This window comes from Populus alba, chromosome 16 (genome assembly GCF_005239225.2).
Source record: "Populus alba chromosome 16, ASM523922v2, whole genome shotgun sequence".
NCBI classification, from domain to species: Eukaryota; Viridiplantae; Streptophyta; class Magnoliopsida; order Malpighiales; family Salicaceae; genus Populus; species Populus alba.
Window position 1 is genome coordinate 14,152,513 of NC_133299.1, and position 21,006 is coordinate 14,173,518.

The following is a 21,006-nucleotide window of genomic DNA, read 5'->3' on the forward strand; positions in this document are numbered from 1 at the left end:
AAACAATGGAGATTTTTCACTAATTATTTCTATTGGATCGAGCCATCAATCGATTATATATATTAAGTAGCTATTAATTTTTCCTCTATTTGATGGCATAACCGTTTGACTTTAACCAATTAACGAATAAAGGGATTTTTAAGGAAAAAATTATCTCCTCGATGATATAAAAAATAATAAGAATAAAAGTGTTTTTAATAAAAATTAAAAGGAAAGCTCGCAAAATATCATTTTTTTCAATAAAAATACAAAAGTAAAAGGCTTTTAGCTTTCATTTCAAATACTTTTATACCATTTTTGCTAATATAACTTTTTTTTTTTTAGTTTTGAAGTTTCTCAAAACAATGTTTAACAAAAATTAATGAGTAATATAGGCTTTCATTTTTATCAAAAACTATTTCTCCTTTTTATTGAAAATATTTTTAAAAGTTTTCAAAAAAAATAAATGAAAATATTAACAAAAACTTAAAAGGGTAAAAGGTTTTTTATTTTTCTCTTAAATTAGTACTATATATTATTCTCGATACTCTTATCAAAAGTATTTTACCATAAATTTGTCTTTTTAATGAGTAAAAGTAATTTTGGGTGCTGCTACTGAAATAGCCTTTCCGGCTATATTTTCTGCTACCCTACCCATTTCATAAATCATTTTACTTGGTTTAACGACAAGAAGTGCACATAGTCTCCGTCTCCAAAGACCATCTGGTAGTAAAATCTGAGAATGTCTTGTTCCATTAAAATCCAGACCAGGATGTAATTTGCTAGATAACCAGTTCCAATATTCCACTGCGATTGCCACCTCTGAAGAGTCTATCACCACCACAACCATCTTATCCCTCTTATAATGACTAATAAGAGAACGATTACGATGAACGTGGGAGATGGGTCGAAGACTTTGAACAGAATGGTTTAGATGCATTACCATCACAAATAACTTCTTTGGAAGCAAACACGATTTGATTGAAAACAATGTTAATGTACGTATCTGTTTAGATTTTTCAGAGTGCAGAGAATGCGTGGCTGCAAATAATGGATAGTTATCAAGTCCCCTTCAGTTTCTCTCGTAAAGCGCCAAAACAAAAAAAGAAGAAATTCATAGCTTATGAACTAAATAATTGGGTCAAGGAACTGTTTACATTTCCACCCTCATAGTTTTCATGGAGAAAATGATTTCAGAATAATATGACGAATGAACTTCATAATAACGCCAAGATCTTACATGCATTAACATTAGTAGGAGAAAGGCAGAGAATAGGTGGCCAGAAAATTCTCAGTTGACTTTTATGGTGACAGAACACCAATTAAGGCAGAGTATGCTAAGCGTATTTTAAAAAAGAGAGGATAAAATGCATCAAAGTGTAGAGATGTTTCGTGTAAATTTGCCTACACATCCTTCAATCTATGTTTGAGGATTCATCATGCCATAACAACTATGATTTTTAGCAATCTAGGTTTTTCGTTTTTATCACAAATGTTCTATATCATTTTTAATAAAAATATATATTAATTTTTAGTTTTTGATTTTATCAAAATAATTTTAAAAAATGACTAATAGGTTTTCATTTTAGAAAAAAAATGTTTTCAATAGAAAAGATTTCTATAATTCGTCAAAAATTAAATCAGAATATTAATGAAAACTTAAATGAGCAAAAGTTTTTAATTTTTTTATATTATTATTTCTATTGCTATTACTACTATTACTGATAATTTTTCTTTTTAAATATGTAAAAGGTTTTAGTTTTGTTAATGCATGGGTTTTGTTTTCTTAATGACTAAAAAGTTTTATTTTATTATTAATTTTATATTCGATTATCATAAAAAACAAAAGGTTTTATTTTTAAATAAGTTATATTTTTATCCACTAATAAAAAAATAACATTTTAATTTGTCGAGTTTAACAACCAAAATCTTCAAAGCCTCTTCCTTAAAAACTTGTTCATGATAGAAATAGGAAATGTAATAATTAATAATGAGCCGCTTCAATATTTTTTAAAATTTACCAATCTAGATAGAAATATTATTATTACTTTTGATAAATCTTATATTTAATTTTTTCTTTCATTAATTATATATCTATTTTTCTTCAAAATAGACTCAGAGAATAACTATTCCTACTTCTTGAATATCATAAAATCTTACTCTACTAATAATGCTTTTTCTTTTTCTAAAACTCTGACATTAGAGCTAGCTGCTGGGTTTTAGAAGATTTAAACCCTTGATCATGTACTCCTAGTGTTCTATAAAGCAAATTTGTTCCAACAAACATATTATCAAACTGTCCTTCATCAATCTTTCTCACCAATTTAATTAACTAAGATGGAGGGCATAATGTTTTTAGGATCAATAACTTACATCGGAAACTATTTCCCTAGCTAGTATAAAAAAGAAAAACAAAAATTCAGAGAAAATCTAGCTATGTTTTTTTAACTTCCAAAAATGCCCTATAAATCATTAATCTGCTTTTGGGCCAATGACAAATTATTAATCCATTTCTTGAGCCAAGATTTTCTTTAATGTTATTTTATTTCTATTATTATTTATAACAATCTAAAAAAATTAAAAAAAATTTAAAATTCAAAAATATATTTTTCTCTAGTGCATTTTTAGACATGCATATATTACCACCATAAATAATTAGTTCTTGTGAAGGAAACAAGATTTGATTGAAAACAACGCTAAAATGTCCTTGTACAAGAAAGCTCCTTTCACGGAACCAACGAAAGACCAGCACACTCATAATACACTCGTAATGTCACATTTAATTAATTATTTTATTTTAATTTCTTATTAATAATTTTTATATATGTGATCCATTAGCCTTCCTAATAAATTAGTTTAAATTTAAATTACAATTCTAAATAAAATAAAATAAAATGAAATAAAATAAACAATTAATCTATTATCAATTTAATAATTAATTGATTTATATTTAAAGATCAAGTACAATATTTAACAACATGTTATAATCCTCTATAAGCTAAAAATATTCTTATAAGTTATAAAAAAATTGAATTAGAATAGTAACCAAAACTTAAATGAGAAATGTTTTTAATTTTTTCTAAAATATTATTATTATCTATATTTTTATCGTAAGTATATTGAATTAGGTTTTTAGTATAATAAGGTTTTTTAGTTTTTAAATTATGAGTTGATCAAATATTTCTTTAAATAATTCCCTTCTCAAGTATAAAGAAAAATTATATTAAAGAATACCTTTGAATTACTGAAAAAAGTTCTATTTTAGAGTGTTTGAGGGCCTTTTAATGATAAAGTCTGTAAACTTATATAAATAATAAAAAAAAGTAATAAATAGACTAAAAAAGAATTAAATTCTTAGAATTAAGTTGTTCAAGGGGTATTTATAATTTTTAAACCTTATCTTTTCCTTTGATGAAGAGGCTAAAGAGTAATTTTACTATGATAACATTTATTAAGGATAAAGATCTCTTACACAAGCATTAATGAACATTAATGAAAGAGGATACCTCTTATACAAACATTATTAAACATTAATGAAAGGTGATATCTCTTACATAAGAATTAATGAGTATTAATATAAAAATTTCTTATACAAGCATTAATAAATATTAATGAGAGATGATATCTCTTACACAATTATTAATAAGAAAAAAAAACTTAAGATATGTTTTTGGACATAAAAAGAAGATCAAGACCTAACAAGACACTCCTTTCAGGGATGAGCTTGGGTGGTGCATCTAAGGCCCCACTTGAGCCCACTCCAAGGTGCTGGACAGATGCCTAACACCTAGGCTTAGGTGGGTGGCATCTAAGCCCCCTAAGGAAGATTTTGGACGGACGCTCAACACCTAGGATTGGGTTGCCTCTCGAGACCACTAGATGGTGCTTGGTGAATGCTAGAACCCGAGCATTAACTTGAGCCCACCTCGATACCTAGGCTCGAGTGTTCTACGAAGCCCATTAAAGATGTATGGAAATGGGCTAAGAATTGAGCCATGACCATTATGTGTTTTGTGATAAAAGTGATATATCTTGAGCCATAACTTTTTCCTATCGACTAAAAGGTTTGATGTTTAAATTATATATATATATATAAAACAAGCAGTGAACATGAATAGCATCTGCAAAGACTTTATACTCGACAACCAATTTCATTCAAATTCTGAGTCGTTGTCTTCAAGGGCAGAGTCATGAATTTTTCCTACAATGCTAAGCTATTAAATAAATATATAAATTTTTGTTAAGATCAATTATTACCTTATGTATATAAATTTTTAAAATTAATATTAGAAAATAATATAAATCATACATTGGGGCCTCATTTAACAGCTTAAGCTATTGGATTGAAATGGTTTTTTGACATGGTATTAGAGCTTTAATGATCAAGCGGTCACGAGTTTAAATCTCATCATCCCCATTTATTTGATAAAATTAAGCACAAGGTAATGTGAGCTTGTGCAAGTTTCAAGCCCAAAGGGCTTTCACTTGAGGGGTGTGTTAGAAAAATAATATAAATCATACATTGGGGCCTCACCTAACAGCTTAAGCTATTGGGTTGAGATGGTTCTTTGACAATTAATAGTAAAGTTTTAATTCAAATATACTATCCAAAATATTAAAAATTAAATTTGAAAATACATAAAATTGAAGTGAAAGTAAAAATAAACTCATTATTAAAGTTATATTTTTCGATGATTTGTGGAATATAATTCATCTATAATTGAATCTGAATCGATATTGTAACAACCCCTTAACCGGGATAAAATAACAATCTCATGTCAATTGGAAAACAAAGTAATTAATTTTTTTCCCTCTCTCAATTTTTCCTTCCTTCACTTAATTCTTTATTAGATTAGTGCTTTATAAGTTGGACTTTATAAATTTACAAGGTTATTCTCCCACTTTTTTTTTCTTGGATTTGTTTTTTGTTTTCCCCTTACTTTTCTCTCTTTCTCTCTAGCCTTTTTTTTTTCCTTTTTCTATTATGCTTCTACCCAGTTGAAAAACATATAAAAGGAAGAAAGAGTTAATTTGTTTTATTTTTTAATGGAAAATAACCATTTTACTCTTAATGGGTCATTTTGCTTTTATTTGACGGTTTTTTTTTGTTAGCACTACCAAACCCCGTTTATCCTAAAATTTTAATCAAATTTTATTCAATATATTTTAAGATTTCTCATAAAATGTAAGCTCAATTTGATGGTCGGATTGAAAATTACATCCAATAACATAAAACTAGTTAAATTGTGATTTTTCATCAAATTTATGAATTTCTTCAAAAATTCTGAAATTTTAACTCAAGCTAAAATATCATGTTATAAGGTTCCTGTAAATTTTTAGAATTTTTTAATATCTCAATTGAGAATTATAAAAGTTTTTATACATAAAACTAGTAAAAAATTATTAATAAAATTTTAACCTGAGAGCTTTTCCAAAGCTTTAACATGCCTTCAGCCCTGGTTGTAGTGCTATCAAATGGCGCATTTTGTGCACCCATATAATATTGGCCAGGTAATCGGTTTCCAGAGATCAAAACATACATGGTTTGGCGAGGTCCTAGCATTATGAGTGAGGTGTTCAAGGGCTCGAGATAGGAGGCATCATCACCAACAATTGTGAACATGTGGTTGGCTATGGCGAAGAAAAGTTACTGAGTGGCTGCAACATTGATGACTAGGAAGAGGTTTGACTCACCAGAATTTTTTTGAGTTTTTTTTTATAATTATTGTTCTACCTAAGCTACAGCCCAACGGAGGCTTGTGAAAGGCTCCGCCATTGGTTGTCTTGTTTCATTAAATTCTAGAGCATGAAGAAGTTGCTGGACAACCAGTTCCAATATTCCACTGCGATTGTCAAAGTTAATTGGCCAAAATCACAAACTTGTGATATGGTCTCAAAGAAATGAATGCAACATGTATGTCGTGGTCTGAATCAAGTTGGCCTTGAACATTTAACTTACTCTGAAGACTTCTATTTTCACCACAATCATCCTTGTATTCAATGACTTATATCATGTTTTGGGGTTGAAATGTCTTGAAAATTGGGTTTTGTTTAGACAAAAAAGGTGTTGCGAAATTTTTCAGCGTACCTTTCAAATATAAAATAAATAAATAAATAACAAGCCCAAGCATATAGGTCTAGAATGTTTTTTTAATTTGTTGTATGGATAAACTTTGTCAAATAAAAATAATTTTTTAAATATATATAGCTATGCATATTTTATTTTATTTTATTTTATCAATTTAATGTTTGTTTATTTCTATTATAGTTTAATTAAATTAAAAAAAATATTTGAATAAATTAGATTAAGCAAACACAATAGGATAAATATTTTATCTTTTGAGATTAAAATATCTTGATTTACATCTGTTTCTTAATTTTTTAAATTTTATTTTTAGTTATCATTAATAACTTATTTATTTATTAACACATATAATTTTTAATTTATTTAATTACTTATATACGTTATAAAGGAAATCCCCACAGATTCAGCAAATAATTCCTTGCCTCCTGCACAGGATTGTGCAACCATCACTCAAGCCTAATATCAAGCTTGTAACGGCAAACAAATCTTCAAAGTAAATGCAGTGTAAATGCCAAGACGCAATCTTAGTTTGTTTCTAAATTCAAACCTGTAAACCTGTGTATATATAGGCTAACAATTGTATTATTCAGTACACTGTGAAATATACAATCCTGAGGTTTATCAATTAGCTCAATTCTCTAAATTCTTCTATCTTCACAATGGTATCAGAGCATGAAACCTCCAACGAGAATTCGATCCCTCAAAATCAAAATCCAATCTCAACTCCATCCTCTCCAACTGAAACACCCCTGATTGCTCTCAACATCACTTCCCAGATAAATGATAAACTTACTCCCTCTACATTTCTTCAATGGCGCGCCCAATTTGAAGCCTTACTCATCGGGTATGACCTCCTTGACTATGTCACTGGAGAAAAAATTTGCCCCATACTCACCAACACATCAATCTGTGCTGTCCAGCGGACTCACTGGATAAGGCAAGATAAGCTTATCCTCAGTGCCATTTTGGCATCAACATCTACTGTTATCACTCCTCTCATCTCCATGGCCAAGACATCAAAGGATGCATGGCATAAATTACATACTCTGTATGCGAGCAAGTCCAGAACCAGAGCTATGCAACTTAAGGAAGAACTCACAATGATAAAGAAGGGCAATCAACCAATTCAAACTTACCTTCACTCTGTAAAATCGTTGGCAGACGAAATCTCCCTCATAGATCACCCAATCTCTGAAGATGATCTAACGCTCTATATCCTAAATGGTCTGGGAACTGATTTTCGTGAAATTGCAGGTCCTATTCGCGCTAGAGAACGACCACTCACCTTTGAGGAACTTCATGATCTTCTTGTAAGTCATGATGCATATCTTCGCCGCCTTGAAGCCTCCTCCCATCCACTGATTGCCTCTGCCAACTACACACACAGACGGGCCTCTTATAGTCAAGACAATCAGTCTTTCAAATCTACCCCAAAGTCCCACTTTTTTGACAGATCATATGGCCAAAGAAACAAACCTCCAGCTCACTATCGCCAGCCTGTCAACCCGAGAGACACCAACAAAAATTATGGACCCCGTCGTTTTTCTCCCAAGTGCCAACTGTGTGACCGCATGGGTCATACTGCAAAACACTGCAGTCGGTTCCAGTACAACACACCAATAGAAAACTGCACTTCCACCTCACCAGCACAGGATTCAAAATGGCTAATAGACTCAGCCGCGTCTCACAATATTACTGGTGATCTTGCTAATCTATCTATTCATTCCGAATACGATGGAACTGACGAAGTTATCATTGGTGATGGTTCAGGTTTGCCTGTTTCTCACATTGGCTCCTTACATTTTCAATCCCCCAACCGTAATTTCCATTTAAATGACACCCTTTGTGTTCCTAATATACAAAAAAATCTCATATCTGCTCATCAATTTACTCGTCAAAATCATGTTTTTATTGAGCTTCACCCCTCTTTCTTTCTTGTTAAGGACAAAATCACGGGAGCGGCTCTGTTCCGAGGAGCATGTGAGAATGGTGTTTACATCCTTCCAAAGTCAATGGTGCGGTCTTCTCCTACCATTGTTGCTAACGTTCATGAAAGAGTCACTATTGATGGATGGCACAAACGTCTTGGACATCCATCTTCAAAATTGGTTACTCACCTTATCAACTCTTTTTCCCTTCCAACAATAAATAAAAAAAATATTCCTCTTTGTTCATCATGTTCTATTAATAAAGCTCACCGTCAACCATTTCGTCAAAACAGTCTCTTGAGTCATGCTCCTCTTGATTTAATCTATACTGATGTGTGGGGTCCCTCAAGTACAATTGGAATCACTAGGGCTCGTTACTATCTAATCTTTGTTGATCACTTCACGAAATACATTTGGTTTTACCCTATGGAAACAAAATCAAGTGTCCGCATCATATTTCCCCAGTTCAAAAATCTTGTTGAAAACCGGTTTCAATTAAAAATTAAATCTGTCTACTCTGATAATGGTGGTGAATTTGTTGCCTTAAAACACTATTTTACAACAAATGGAATCAGTCATTACACCACCGCTCCTCATACACCGCAACAAAATGGTGTTTCTGAGCGTCGTCATCGCCACTTAGTTGAAACCGGTCTCACTTTGCTATATGATGCTTCCCTTCCACTACAGTTTTGGCCCTATGCTTTTTCCACCGCTGCCTACCTTATTAATCGTCAACCCACACCTCTTCTTCAACATAAATCCCCGTTTGAGATTTTATTTACACAAACTCCAAATTATAAAAAGCTAAAAAAATTTGGATGTCTTTGTTTTCCTCTTCTCCGGCCATATAACACAAACAAGCTACAACCAAAATCCATCCCTTGTATTTTTGTAGGCTACTCCCTAACACAAAATGCATACCACTGTCTTGATCCCCTAACCAACCGTCTCTACCAATCACGCCATGTCCTCTTTAATGAAAATGAAAATGGTTTCCCATCCAGCACACCTTCCACCCGTAGCCCGATAAGTTCTTTCTCTGCTCCTGGACACTTCTCATCTCCTCCTACGCCCCCACCAGTGACTTCGGCAAGGATACCACCTCTCACTGCTCACTCAGGTAATGAATCCCTCGCTTTGTCTATTACTTCACATGCACTCACATCTTCATCTTCTCCTCCAGCATGTTCTGCTCCTTGCATTTTTCAACCTGTCTCATCTCCAATACCGAATCCTTGTTCCCCACCCTCATCAATTCTTTGTGCAGCTCCTCTCACCTCACCTCCTCATTCCTCTAATCCTGCACCACACTGGTCTCACTCCATGGTAACCCGCTCCATGAATAACATTTACAAACCCAAACAAGTTAACATCTCCACCAAACATCCTCTCCCAAATACTGCAGAGCCAACCTGTGTGGGACAGGCTCTCCGTGAGCCTCACTGGAGACTGGCTATGTCTGAGGAACTCACAACCCTCATGAGGCATGGTACATGGGAGTTGGTACCGCCTCCTCCTGACTGCCAACCCGTTGGGTGCAAATGGGTTTTTCGGGTCAAACGAAATCCTAATGGCTCAATAGCTCGGTTCAAAGCCCGATTGGTTGCAAAAGGATTTCTTCAGCGGCCTGGCTTGGACTACAGTGAAACGTTCAGCCCTGTTGTGAAACCTGCTACCATCAGAACGGTTCTCACTGTGGTGGTCATGCGTGGTTGGTCATTGCGGCAACTAGATGTCAACAACGCCTTTTTGCATGGGAACCTGCATGAAACAGTTTATATGTCACAGCCACCAGGGTTCCAAGATCCCACCACTCCACACCATGTCTGTCGGTTACACAAGGCCATTTATGGCCTCAAACAGGCCCCTCGTGCCTGGTATTCTGCTCTGCACAAAGCCATCCTGCAACTGGGATTCCACAACTCCAAAGCTGATCCTTCTCTGTTCATCTATGACAGTGCACCTGTTCTTTGTTATCTGCTGGTCTACGTGGATGATCTAGTCATCACTGGTAACACTCCATCTTTTCTGACTCACGTGATTCATCAACTTGGCATCCAATTCTCATTGAAAGATCTGGGCACACTTCATTATTTTTTGGGGCTGGATGTTATCCCTACCAACAATGGGCTATTCTTGTCCCAACATCAGTACATACGGGATCTCCTCCTCAAAACTAATATGCAGGGTGCCAAGGATGTCTCTTCTCCTATGTCCACATCAGTCCAGCTCAAGCTTGTTGATGGCACAACTCCCTGTAACAATACTGAGTTTCGAAGCATCATCGGTGGCTTACAATACTTGTCCCTTACTCGTCCTGACATTTGCTTCGCCGTTAATAAGTTGTCACAATTCATGCATCAACCCACCGCTACTCACTGGTCTGCTGCTAAACGTTTGCTCCGTTATTTGAAGAAAACCATCTTCCTTGGCATTCACATAAATCGTCAGTCTTCTTTTGATGTTACAACTTTTTCTGATGCTGACTGGGCTGGAAATTACGATGATCGCACCTCCACTTCAGCTTATATTACATTCCTTGGGCTCAATCCCATCTCATGGAGCTCTAAGAAACAACGTGTTGTCGCCAGGTCCTCAACTGAAGCTGAGTATCGTTCCCTAGCCACTGCTACGTCTGAAACAGTCTGGTTGTTGTCCCTGTTCAAAGAACTCTGCCTCCCTATCTCCTCTCCACCTAGACTGCTGTGTGATAACCTGGGAGCTACACACCTTAGCTTCAATCCAGTTCAGCATTCCAGGATGAAACATATTCAGATAGACCTCCATTTTGTCCGTGACATGGTTCAGAAAAAGATTCTCAATGTTCAACATGTCAACACTCATGACCAACTGGCAGATTTCCTAACCAAGCCTCTGTCTTCCTAGCGTCTGCATTCATTACTACTCAAGATTGGCTTAGCTGATGGCTCATCTATCTTGCGGGAGTGTATAAAGGAAATCCCCACAGATTCAGCAAATAATTCCTTGCCTCCTGCACAGGATTGTGCAACCATCACTCAAGCCTAATATCAAGCTTGTAACGGCAAACAAATCTTCAAAGTAAATGCAGTGTAAATGCCAAGACGCAATCTTAGTTTGTTTCTAAATTCAAACCTGTAAACCTGTGTATATATATGCTAACAATTGTATTATTCAGTACACTGTGAAATATACAATCCTGAGGTTTATCAATTAGCTCAATTCTCTAAATTCTTCTATCTTCATCATACGTAAGCTTTTTAATTTAAATTTATGATTTTTAGCGATAAAAATATATCAATTTTTTTTTAATAAATTATTTTCTTAAAAAATAATATATGTACATGACGCAGCGACAAACTTAAAAAATTCAAGAAAGTGAAGACCACATTGATTATATGAAAGATTTTTTTAATAATAAAAAAAAAACACTTGCTTTCTCAGGTTTGTTGATAACCTTCAAAGGTTGCCCTTTCTCTATTTTTAAATTAGTAAACAAAGTACACAGGAAAAGTAAACAAAGTACGTAGACTTGGGCGATTCATTGATGGAATATTTTATTTTTCAAATAAGTAAAACTAATTTCTTTTGTTGAGAATAAATTAATAAAACTAAACTCTCTATTCAACATACCATCTTATTTTTAGTATATGAAATTAAAAGACCATCCAAGAGAAAATCACTCTTATCCTTACAAGTGAAAATTAAGAAACAGAAGACAAGGAAAAGAAAATACATTCTTAACATCATTGACAAGCTGGAAAATAATTAAAAATCAATTTCTACACAGGCAAATCTTCAAATATTGACCTTTGTATTGCCACCTCGCAAAATAATTCTTCACCAGCCATTCATACTTCCTTGTGTTCATAGCGCATCCAAGAATCACTCCAATTACCAATCCACTTGCATAACCTATCACCACCACCTTCCTGTGAAGATATCAACGATCCTAATGCTGCCAAGTGTCAGAAGATTAGGAATTAATATTGTTACAAAGTTGTTAGCATTATTTGTTAAAGGAGAATCTGTTAGCATGCATATTTCTCCGTATAGTATCTTCTTATGCTGCATATATAAACAGAGAATAATGAATGTAATAGTTAAGCAAAAGCAAATATACAACAGTGCAAGAATTCGTCTTCTGCTTCTATACTAACAGTTTGATTCTCTGTTCTTCTTCCTATATACTCTTTGCTCTTCTTCATTTCTATTACATTTCTATATAAATTGATAATTCCTTCATGGTATCAGAGCTGTGTAACTCTTGATCTTGTGGCCATTGACGTCCGAATTCTTCTGGCTTTATTCTCATCCTCTTCATAAAACAACTTGTGTACTTATTGATGTGCCCATCAGGTATTTGATATATTGCCTAAAACAGATTCTCCTCTTCTAGAAAAACTCCAGTTTTTCTATTACTTCACCGAACATTATATTCTTCAACTTTCTATTTCTCCTACATTCTACATTCAAAAATGGTGACTAGCTCTCAACTTCATATTATTCAATCTCCTATCACTTCTCTGCTTCCTGCAATCTCTACTGCTATAACAGTAAAACTTGATGATACAAACTATCTCGTCTGGCAATTTCAAATGAAAATTCTTCTTGAGAGTCATGGAATTCTAGGATTTGTTGATGGTACCAGAAAATGTCCAAATCGATTTGATACAGATTCCGATATTGAGGGTGTTGAATCTGATGATCATCAGATTTGGAAAATGCATGACAGAGCACTTATGCAGCTACTTATTGCTACTCTTTCTTCTACTGCCATTTCTTATATCATTGGCTGCATCAGCTCTCAGGATATGTGGATTCAATTGCAGGATCGTTTTTCTATAGTAACCAAGGCACGTATCTTTCAGATGAAAAGTGAACTTCAAACTATCAAGAAAGGTTCAGAACCGGTGTCTCAGTATCTGCAGAAAATCAAAGATACCCGTGATCATCTCTCTGCTGCAGGAGTTTATTTTGAAGATGAGGATATTGTGATCCTGGCTCTCAATGGCCTCTCCTCTGACTATAACACATTTCGATGTATGGTTCGAGGAAGAGATAATGTGTTATCTCTTAAAGATTTTCGGTCTCAGTTGCTTGCTGAAGAAGCTGCTATTGAGCAGACTCATTCATCTTCTTCATTTGTCTCTGCTATGCATGTTCAGAATCAAGTCTCTCAAGGCAAGGCACTGGTTCTTGATGCAGGGAATTCTAATCCTCTTTCTTCCACCTTCAAGTCAGCTCCTACTTCTCAATTTTCCTCTGGCTTCAATGGAGGTTTTAATGGCTATCCGAATGGTTTTAACAGTCATAACACTGGTGGTTATTTTCATCACCGAGGCTCTCAGTTTCGTGGTCGCGGTAGAGGCCGCCATACTTTCCCATCTGGTCAACGATATTATCCTGCTCAACCCAATCCTGCTCCACCAAGCTCTAATCCTGGTATCCTTGGTTCTGGAACTGATATTACTACTTGCCAAATCTGTGGTAAGAGAGGTCATGTTGCTGCCGATTGTTATCAACGTCACAACCAAACCTCAGCCCCAACCTCCTCTGTTCAATGTCAAATCTGCTGGAAGTTTGGACATTCTGCCATTCAATGTTATCATCGAGGCAACTTCTCTTATCAAGGTCGTCCTCCTTCCAACAATCTTAGTGCTATGGCTGCCACCTTTCCTCCACCTCCTGAACCATTTTGGGTGGCTGATACTGGCGCCACAGCTCACATGACATCTGATTTCTCTCAACTTCAGGAGGCTACTCCTTACTCTGGTCCTGATGCTATAACCACTGCTGGAGGTTCAGGTTTGAGCATCTCTAGTACTGGCTCTTCTGTTTTGCCTATTCCGCAATGCTCATTACAATTACACCAAGTGTTGCATGTTCCTAAGCTGTCTCAGCATCTACTGTCAGTTTATAGACTGTGTAAAGATAATCATTGTCGATTTATTTGTGATGACTTTGGTTTTTGGATTCAGGACAAATTCACGGGGAATGTCCTCCTCAAGGGACTGTGTAGTCACGGTTTATATCCTATTCCTTTTTCTGTTTCCTCTAGTTCCCACACACCTTTTCAACTTGCCTCTGCTTCCCCTCATAAACAGTCTTGCTATCTTGGTCAACAGGTTCAAACAGGTCTTTGGCACAAGAGATTTGGTCATCCCTCTAATAGCATCACGTCCACTCTTCTCACTCAGTCTCAGATTCCCTTCACTATAGATCATACCACGTCAGTTTGCACCACTTGTTTAGAGGGCAAAATTACCAAGCTTCCTTTTCCATATCCAGCAGTTAAGTCACTTCACCCTTTAGAAATCATACATAGTGATGTTTGGGGTCCTGCACCCGTAATGTCTATTGATGGCTTTAGATATTATGTTAGTTTTGTTGATGAATGTACACGGTACACTTGGATTTTTCCAATGATCAATAAAGGAGAGGTTTATTCTATTTTTGTCCATTTCCATACATTTTTAGTTGCTCAATTTTCTGCCACACTTCGGGTCTTCCAAAGTGATGGAGGTGGTGAATATATTAGCACCAACTTCAAAAACTATCTTCTTACCAAGGGCATTGTTCATCAAATGTCATGTCCCTATACCCCTGAACAAAATGGTCTCGCTGAAAGAAAGCATCGCCATATTGTGGAAACCGCCATCACTTTGTTACAAACTGCCCATCTCCCTCTTAAATTTTGGTTTCATGCTTGTGCTACTTCCATCTACTTGATTAATAGATTGCCTTGTAAAATTCTCCAGCTGCAATCTCCTTTTTTCTTGCTGTATGGTTCCTCTCCTGTCATCCATCACTTGCGTATCTTTGGTTGTGCTTGTTTCCCTTTACTTCGGCCTTATAACACTCATAAACTACAGCCCAAAACTTCCACATGCATCTTTTTAGGCTATGCCGGCCAATATAAAGGTTACATTTGTTTTTCTCTTCATACCAATCGCATCTTTGTCTCTCGCCATGTACTCTTTGATGAATCAGTATTTCCTTATATTTCTGTGCCTCTGCCAGCAGTATCTCCCTCTCTGTATATGCATGTTGTCTCTCCTTCTTCCCCATCTGTATCTCTTACTAACTCTGTTTTGCCTCTTGTTTCTCCTCATTCTGCATCCTTACCTTCTTCATCCACTGGTATGTCTTCACAGCCCTCATCTTACTTGCCCTCCCCTGCCCTTTCTCCTCTTCCCTTGGATCCAGACTTCTACCCTGAGCGACTGTGTGTTGTTCTGCCTCTATCCCCTATTAATATTCATCCCATGACTACAAGGTCTAAGAATGGCATTTCCAAGAAAAAGGCATATTCTGCCACTGTTCAGTCTCTTGATCTTTCGCAGGTTGAACCTCGATCATTCAAAATTGCTTCTGCCACTATTGCATGGCAATCAGCCATGCAGGAAGAAATTGAGGCCCTTCATGCCCAAGGTACTTGGGACCTTGTTGCTTTGCCACCTGACAGAAATCTTGTTGGCTGTAAATGGGTCTACCGACTGAAGAAACATGCTGATGGTTCTATTGCTCGTCATAAGGCTCGGTTAGTGGCTAAGGGGTTTAGTCAAGAGGAGGGTATTGACTATGGAGAAACCTTCAGCCCTGTGGTGAAACCCACCACTGTTCGCCTGGTTCTTGCCCTTGCAGCTCACTTTCATTGGTCCTTGCGGCAGCTTGATGTGAAGAATGCATTCTTGCATGGCATTCTTCATGAGGAGGTTTATATGACACAACCTCAGGGCTTTGTTAGTAAGGCTCATCCCTCTGATTTTGTTTGCCGGCTGAAGAAGTCTTTGTATGGTCTTAAGCAGGCTCCTCGTGCCTGGAATGAGCGCTTCACAAGTTTTTTGCCCAGCTTGGGGTTTCAAGCATCTCTTGCTGATTCCTCTTTGTTTGTTCAGCACTCTTCTCATGGCACTCTGCTCTTACTCCTCTATGTTGACGATATCATTCTAACTGGCAGCCATTCCTCCCTTATTTCATCTGTTATTACTGCTCTGTCTCACGAATTTGACCTCACAGACTTGGGTCCCTTGCATCACTTTTTGGGGCTGCAGATTTCCTATCTGCCTACTGGTTTATTTGTATCTCAAACCAGCTATGTCATTGACTTACTTGCCAGGGTTGATTTGCAGAATTCCAAGTCTTGTGCTACTCCTTGTCTTCCTCATCATCACTTGCTCAAAGATGATGGCCAGCCCTATTCTAATCCGCAGCAATACAGGAGCATTGTGGGAGCCTTGCAATATCTCACTTTCACCAGGCCTGATATTGCCTTTTCAGTGAATCAAGCTTGCCAGTTCATGCATAATCCGATGGTTTCTCATGTTGTCGCCGTCAAACGTATTTTACGATATCTCAAAGGTACCCTACATCTTGGCCTTCACTTTCGTCCTGGTCCTCTTCATTTGCAGGCCTACAGTGATGCCGACTGGGCTGGAGATCCTAATGACCGTCGGTCTATCTCTGGTTCTCTTGTGTATTTTGGTTCCAGCCCTATTTCTTGGGCTTCTAAGAAACAACATACTGTTTCTCGTTCGTCAACGGAGGCTGAATATCGCGCTCTCGCAATCACTGCTGCTGAACTTGCCTGGATTCGTCAGCTCCTATGTGACATTCATATTCCTTTACTTCTTCCACCTTTAATTCATTGTGATAATATTTCTGCTATCTCCCTTGCTTCCAATCCAGTGTTCCATTCCAGGATGAAGCATCTTCAGATTGATTATCATTTTTGTGAGAGAGCGGGTTATCATGGGTGATTTACTGGTTTTCAACATGTCTCCTCTTGTGATCAGTTTGCTGATATCCTCACCAAAGGCCTTTCCATTTCTCTATTTCAGCATCATTGTTCCAATCTCATGCTTGGTTCCTCCCAGCATGTGATTGAGGGAGCATGTGAAGATATCAACGATCCTAATGCTGCCAAGTGTCAGAAGATTAGGAATTAATATTGTTACAAAGTTGTTAGCATTATTTGTTAAAGGAGAATCTGTTAGCATGCATATTTCTCCGTATAGTATCTTCTTATGCTGCATATATAAACAGAGAATAATGAATGTAATAGTTAAGCAAAAGCAAATATACAACAGTGCAAGAATTCGTCTTCTGCTTCTATACTAACAGTTTGATTCTCTGTTCTTCTTCCTATATACTCTTTGCTCTTCTTCATTTCTATTACATTTCTATATAAATTGATAATTCCTTCACTTCCAACCAAATTCAAGTGGAAATCCCGAGCCCTCATCTTCTTTAGCCGCTGGCGGCGAGTCCTCACCATTTCCACATTCTTTTGACAACGGCTCCCCACACAATCCTGGATTTGCATCAAATGAAGTGTTGTCAAATGTTCCGAATTGGTTTCCTCGTGGTATCGGACCTGAGAGAAAATTGTGAGACACATTGAAGACCTCGAGGAAGGTGAGCTGTGCAAGTTCGCCAGGAATCTCTCCCGAGAGTTTGTTCAGAGAAAGGTCCAACGATTCAATCTCTTTCAAGTTGGACAATGATGAAGGGATGCCACCCCTGAGAAAGTTGTTGGAGAGATTGAGCAAATGAAGTGCTTTGAGATCTCCGAGGACCTCTGGGATTCCTCCTTCAAAACCATTACTTGAGAAATTGATAGCAGTAAGACTATCTTGGATCTTCTCATATAAGATCATCACACCTTTGTTTGTCATTGTCATCGAGTACTCATACCAATTTTCGATTACATGATGCGATGTTTGAAAACTTATGTTTGCTTGCATGTAAATCAAGTGCTCATTATGGACATTTTGCATGGCAGTCCAATTTCGGAAATATTCAAGTGGCAACTTACCCTTAAAACTGTTGTTGGAGAGGTCAACAATCTGTAACCTCGGAAATTCAACGTTGGTTTCAGGTTTCCCAATCATACCATGTAGCGCATTAGATCTCAAAATCATAACCCTCAAATCAGGAAGAACACCCAACCAAGAGGGAAAGACGCAATTTATCTTATTTTGTTCAAGATTGAGAATCTCTAGCTTGGTGCAATTGGCTAATGATTTTGGTATCTTCCCCTCTAGTTTGTTTTGACCGAAATCAACGATCCTCAATGAGCAGCCACTTGTGAAGGTGTCGGGAATATCACCCCTGAAACTATTGTTGCGCAGATTCAGAACTGAAGCAGTGCTGCTTTTAATGCCCAAGCACGGCGGAAGTTTGCCACTCAAATTGTTATTTGACAAATCAAGGACAGAAAGCGACGTCAGATTGCAAATAACTTCTGGGATTTTTCCATTTAATTTGTTGTTCGAGACGTTATATTCATAGATTGCTGGTGGTGGAATTGGGAGGGATCCTTGGAACTTGTTTGAACTAAGATCCAGTGAGCGTAGATTATTCCATGGAAGAACGTCGAAGGATTGCTCAAAACCAGTTAGAAGGTTGCCCGCCAGATATAGATGCTCGAGGGTTATGGTACTCATGTTCATAAACCATTTGGGTATGTGGCCCACAAGCTCGTTATCGGCAAAAAATAAAAGCTCTAAATGGTTTTGATCACGCAAGAAACTGGGAAATTCACCTAGATTGCATCCACTTAACAACAATACTTCAAGTTTTGGCAGAGGAATGGTAGCATTGTTGCTATTAAGCAGAGATAGATTGTTATGCGATAATTGGAGTAAAAAAAGGTTTCTGAACTTAAGAAGAAGGTTCAAATCCAAAGTACCACTAAAGAAATTAAATGCTAGGTCAAGTTCTTCAAGATTTTGAAGCCTATAAATAGACTTAGGAATCGGACCGTGCTGTTCGTTGACACCAAGTTTTAGTGCGGTTAATTGGGTATGGTTTCCTATCCAAGATGGAATTTGACCAGTTAATTTATTTCCTCGAAGCGCCAAGACGGTGAGCTGAGTCAAGTTTCTAAGAGAGGATGGAATGTTACCATATGAATTGGTTTCTCTCAAGCCTACAAAACTGAGTTTGGTTAGATTACCAAGCCAATCTAAGGTACCAGAACCGAAATTGTTGGAAGAAAGCGACAGGTCAGTAAGTTGAAGAAGGTTGACCAAAGAAGGAGGGATTTTCCCAGAGAAAAAGTTATAAGAAAGGTCTAGAGAGTTCAGTTTTGTAAGATTACCAAGTGAAGATGGTATCACCCCAAAAAAGCCAGACATTGAGAGATCTAGATCAAACAGCCTTGAGAGATTTCGAATCTCGGAAGGGATTTCAGAGTTGTTGAAGTCGTTGTCGGCAAGATTCAGCCTTCTGAGCTGAACAAGGTGGAAGAGGCTGCTATTGGAGTCGATGGAGCCATAAAGGCAGCTGCTACTGAGGTGAAGGCCGATCACATGACCAGAGTCTCCGTCACATTCAACACCATCCCATGAGCAGCAATCACCTCTTTCTCCATCAGCTTTCCATGATGCAACCTTAGGATAGGCAGAAGGCTCATAAGAAGCAGACTCATTAATGACAAGGCTTTCCTTGAGCTGCAACAAGGCATGACTCTCGTCATCATGGCATAGAGGCTGCATGGAAGGAGAAGAATAACAAGCTCTAAGATGAAACAAAGACAGCAAAAAGAGGAAAATCATCCGCATGGTTAAGAAACACACAGGTGATGCAATTTTATTTTTTTTGTTAACTATCTTTCTCTAAAAGTAAATTAATCCTTGGTTTTCTTAATGAGCAAATAAGTGAGGCAATGGAGTTTATATAGGGCCCCATCCAATTTCAAAGTCCAAGTCTCCCACCACACATGCCAAAGTTTCGACAAGCAAATATTGTAATAAAATAATTTTTCTTTTTTATTCATTATGATTACAATTTTCTAATTTTTTATATAAAATATTGTAATAATTTTGTGGAAAATAAGATATAGACAAATAAAAATAAAATATTTTAGGTGACTCTCCCTCCATAGTTATGATATTTATATTCCTTAAAAGTTTTGAGTTATAATAACTTAGTTATTCCTCGTTTCTATATATGTTATTAAAAAAATTATTAGAGTCGAAGGAGCCATAAAGACAGCTGCTACTGAGGTCAAGGCCGATCACGTGACCAGAGTCCCCATCGCATCCAACACCATCCCATGAGCAGCAATCACCACTTTTTCCTATCAACTAAAAGGTTTGATATATATAGTAGTATGGTGGAAAAGTAAACAAGCAGTCAACATGAATAGTCTCATCTGCAAAGACTTTATGCTCGACAGCCAATTTCATTCAAATTCTGAGTCGTTGTCTTGTTTCATTAAATTCTAGAGCACGAAGAAGTTGCTGGACAAAGTTAATTGGCCAAAATCACAAACTTGTGATATGGTCTCAAAGAAATGAATGCAACATGTATGTCGTGGTCTGAATCAAGTTGGCCTTGAGCATTTAACTTACTCTGAAGACTTCTATTTTCACCACAATCATCCTTGTATTCAATGACTTATAACATTAGCAGAGACTTTACCCCTTATTTTGAAGTGAAGAGGAAAGCTCCCAGGTGACTAAGAGAGCCGTGGGAGATGGGTTGAAGACTTTAAACAGAATGGTTTTTGGATGTTATTATAACATATGCATTACTATCACAAATAACTTCTTGTGAAGGAAACAAGATTTGATTGAAAACAATGAGGATTTTTCGTTGATGTATTTATTTATATTGTTCAGTGTACAAAGAATGTGCGGTTGCAAATTAATAATTTAGAGTTCTTAAGTCCTCTGTGAAAAAGAAAAACTTCAATTTCTTTCGTAAAGAAAAACTTCAATTTCCTTATTGCGAAGAATGGAGTGTACGAAACGAAAGAACTGAATATTCGGATGCTAAATATATAATGGGATCAATTTAAAATATTATCAAGCAATTGGTTTAAAAATAATATAATGAATGAATTTCATAAAAACATTCGCTATCAAAAATGAAGAAAACGTAACTTTTTTTTTCTTTTCATTTTAATGATTCTTTAAGAAACAGGGAAAGAAACTTTTGAAAATAATTCAATAAATAACTCAAATCTATGAAAAAAAAGTGTGGTGTTTGTTCCATTTTGGTGTAGTTTGGTCTATTTAG

The 21,006-nt window shown here is 36.4% G+C and overlaps 1 protein-coding gene across 1 annotated transcript; it reads right to left on the reverse strand.

The window, feature by feature from the left end:
• Positions 1-17,015: 17,015 nt before the first annotated feature.
• LOC118039328 (receptor-like protein 54) lies at positions 17,016-19,562 on the reverse strand. The gene has a single exon (XM_035046017.2). It carries the CDS (start codon positions 19,542-19,544, stop codon positions 17,181-17,183), a length of 2,364 nt encoding a protein of 787 aa, XP_034901908.2. The 5' UTR covers positions 19,545-19,562; the 3' UTR covers positions 17,016-17,180.
• Between the last annotated feature and the right edge of the window lie 1,444 nt (positions 19,563-21,006).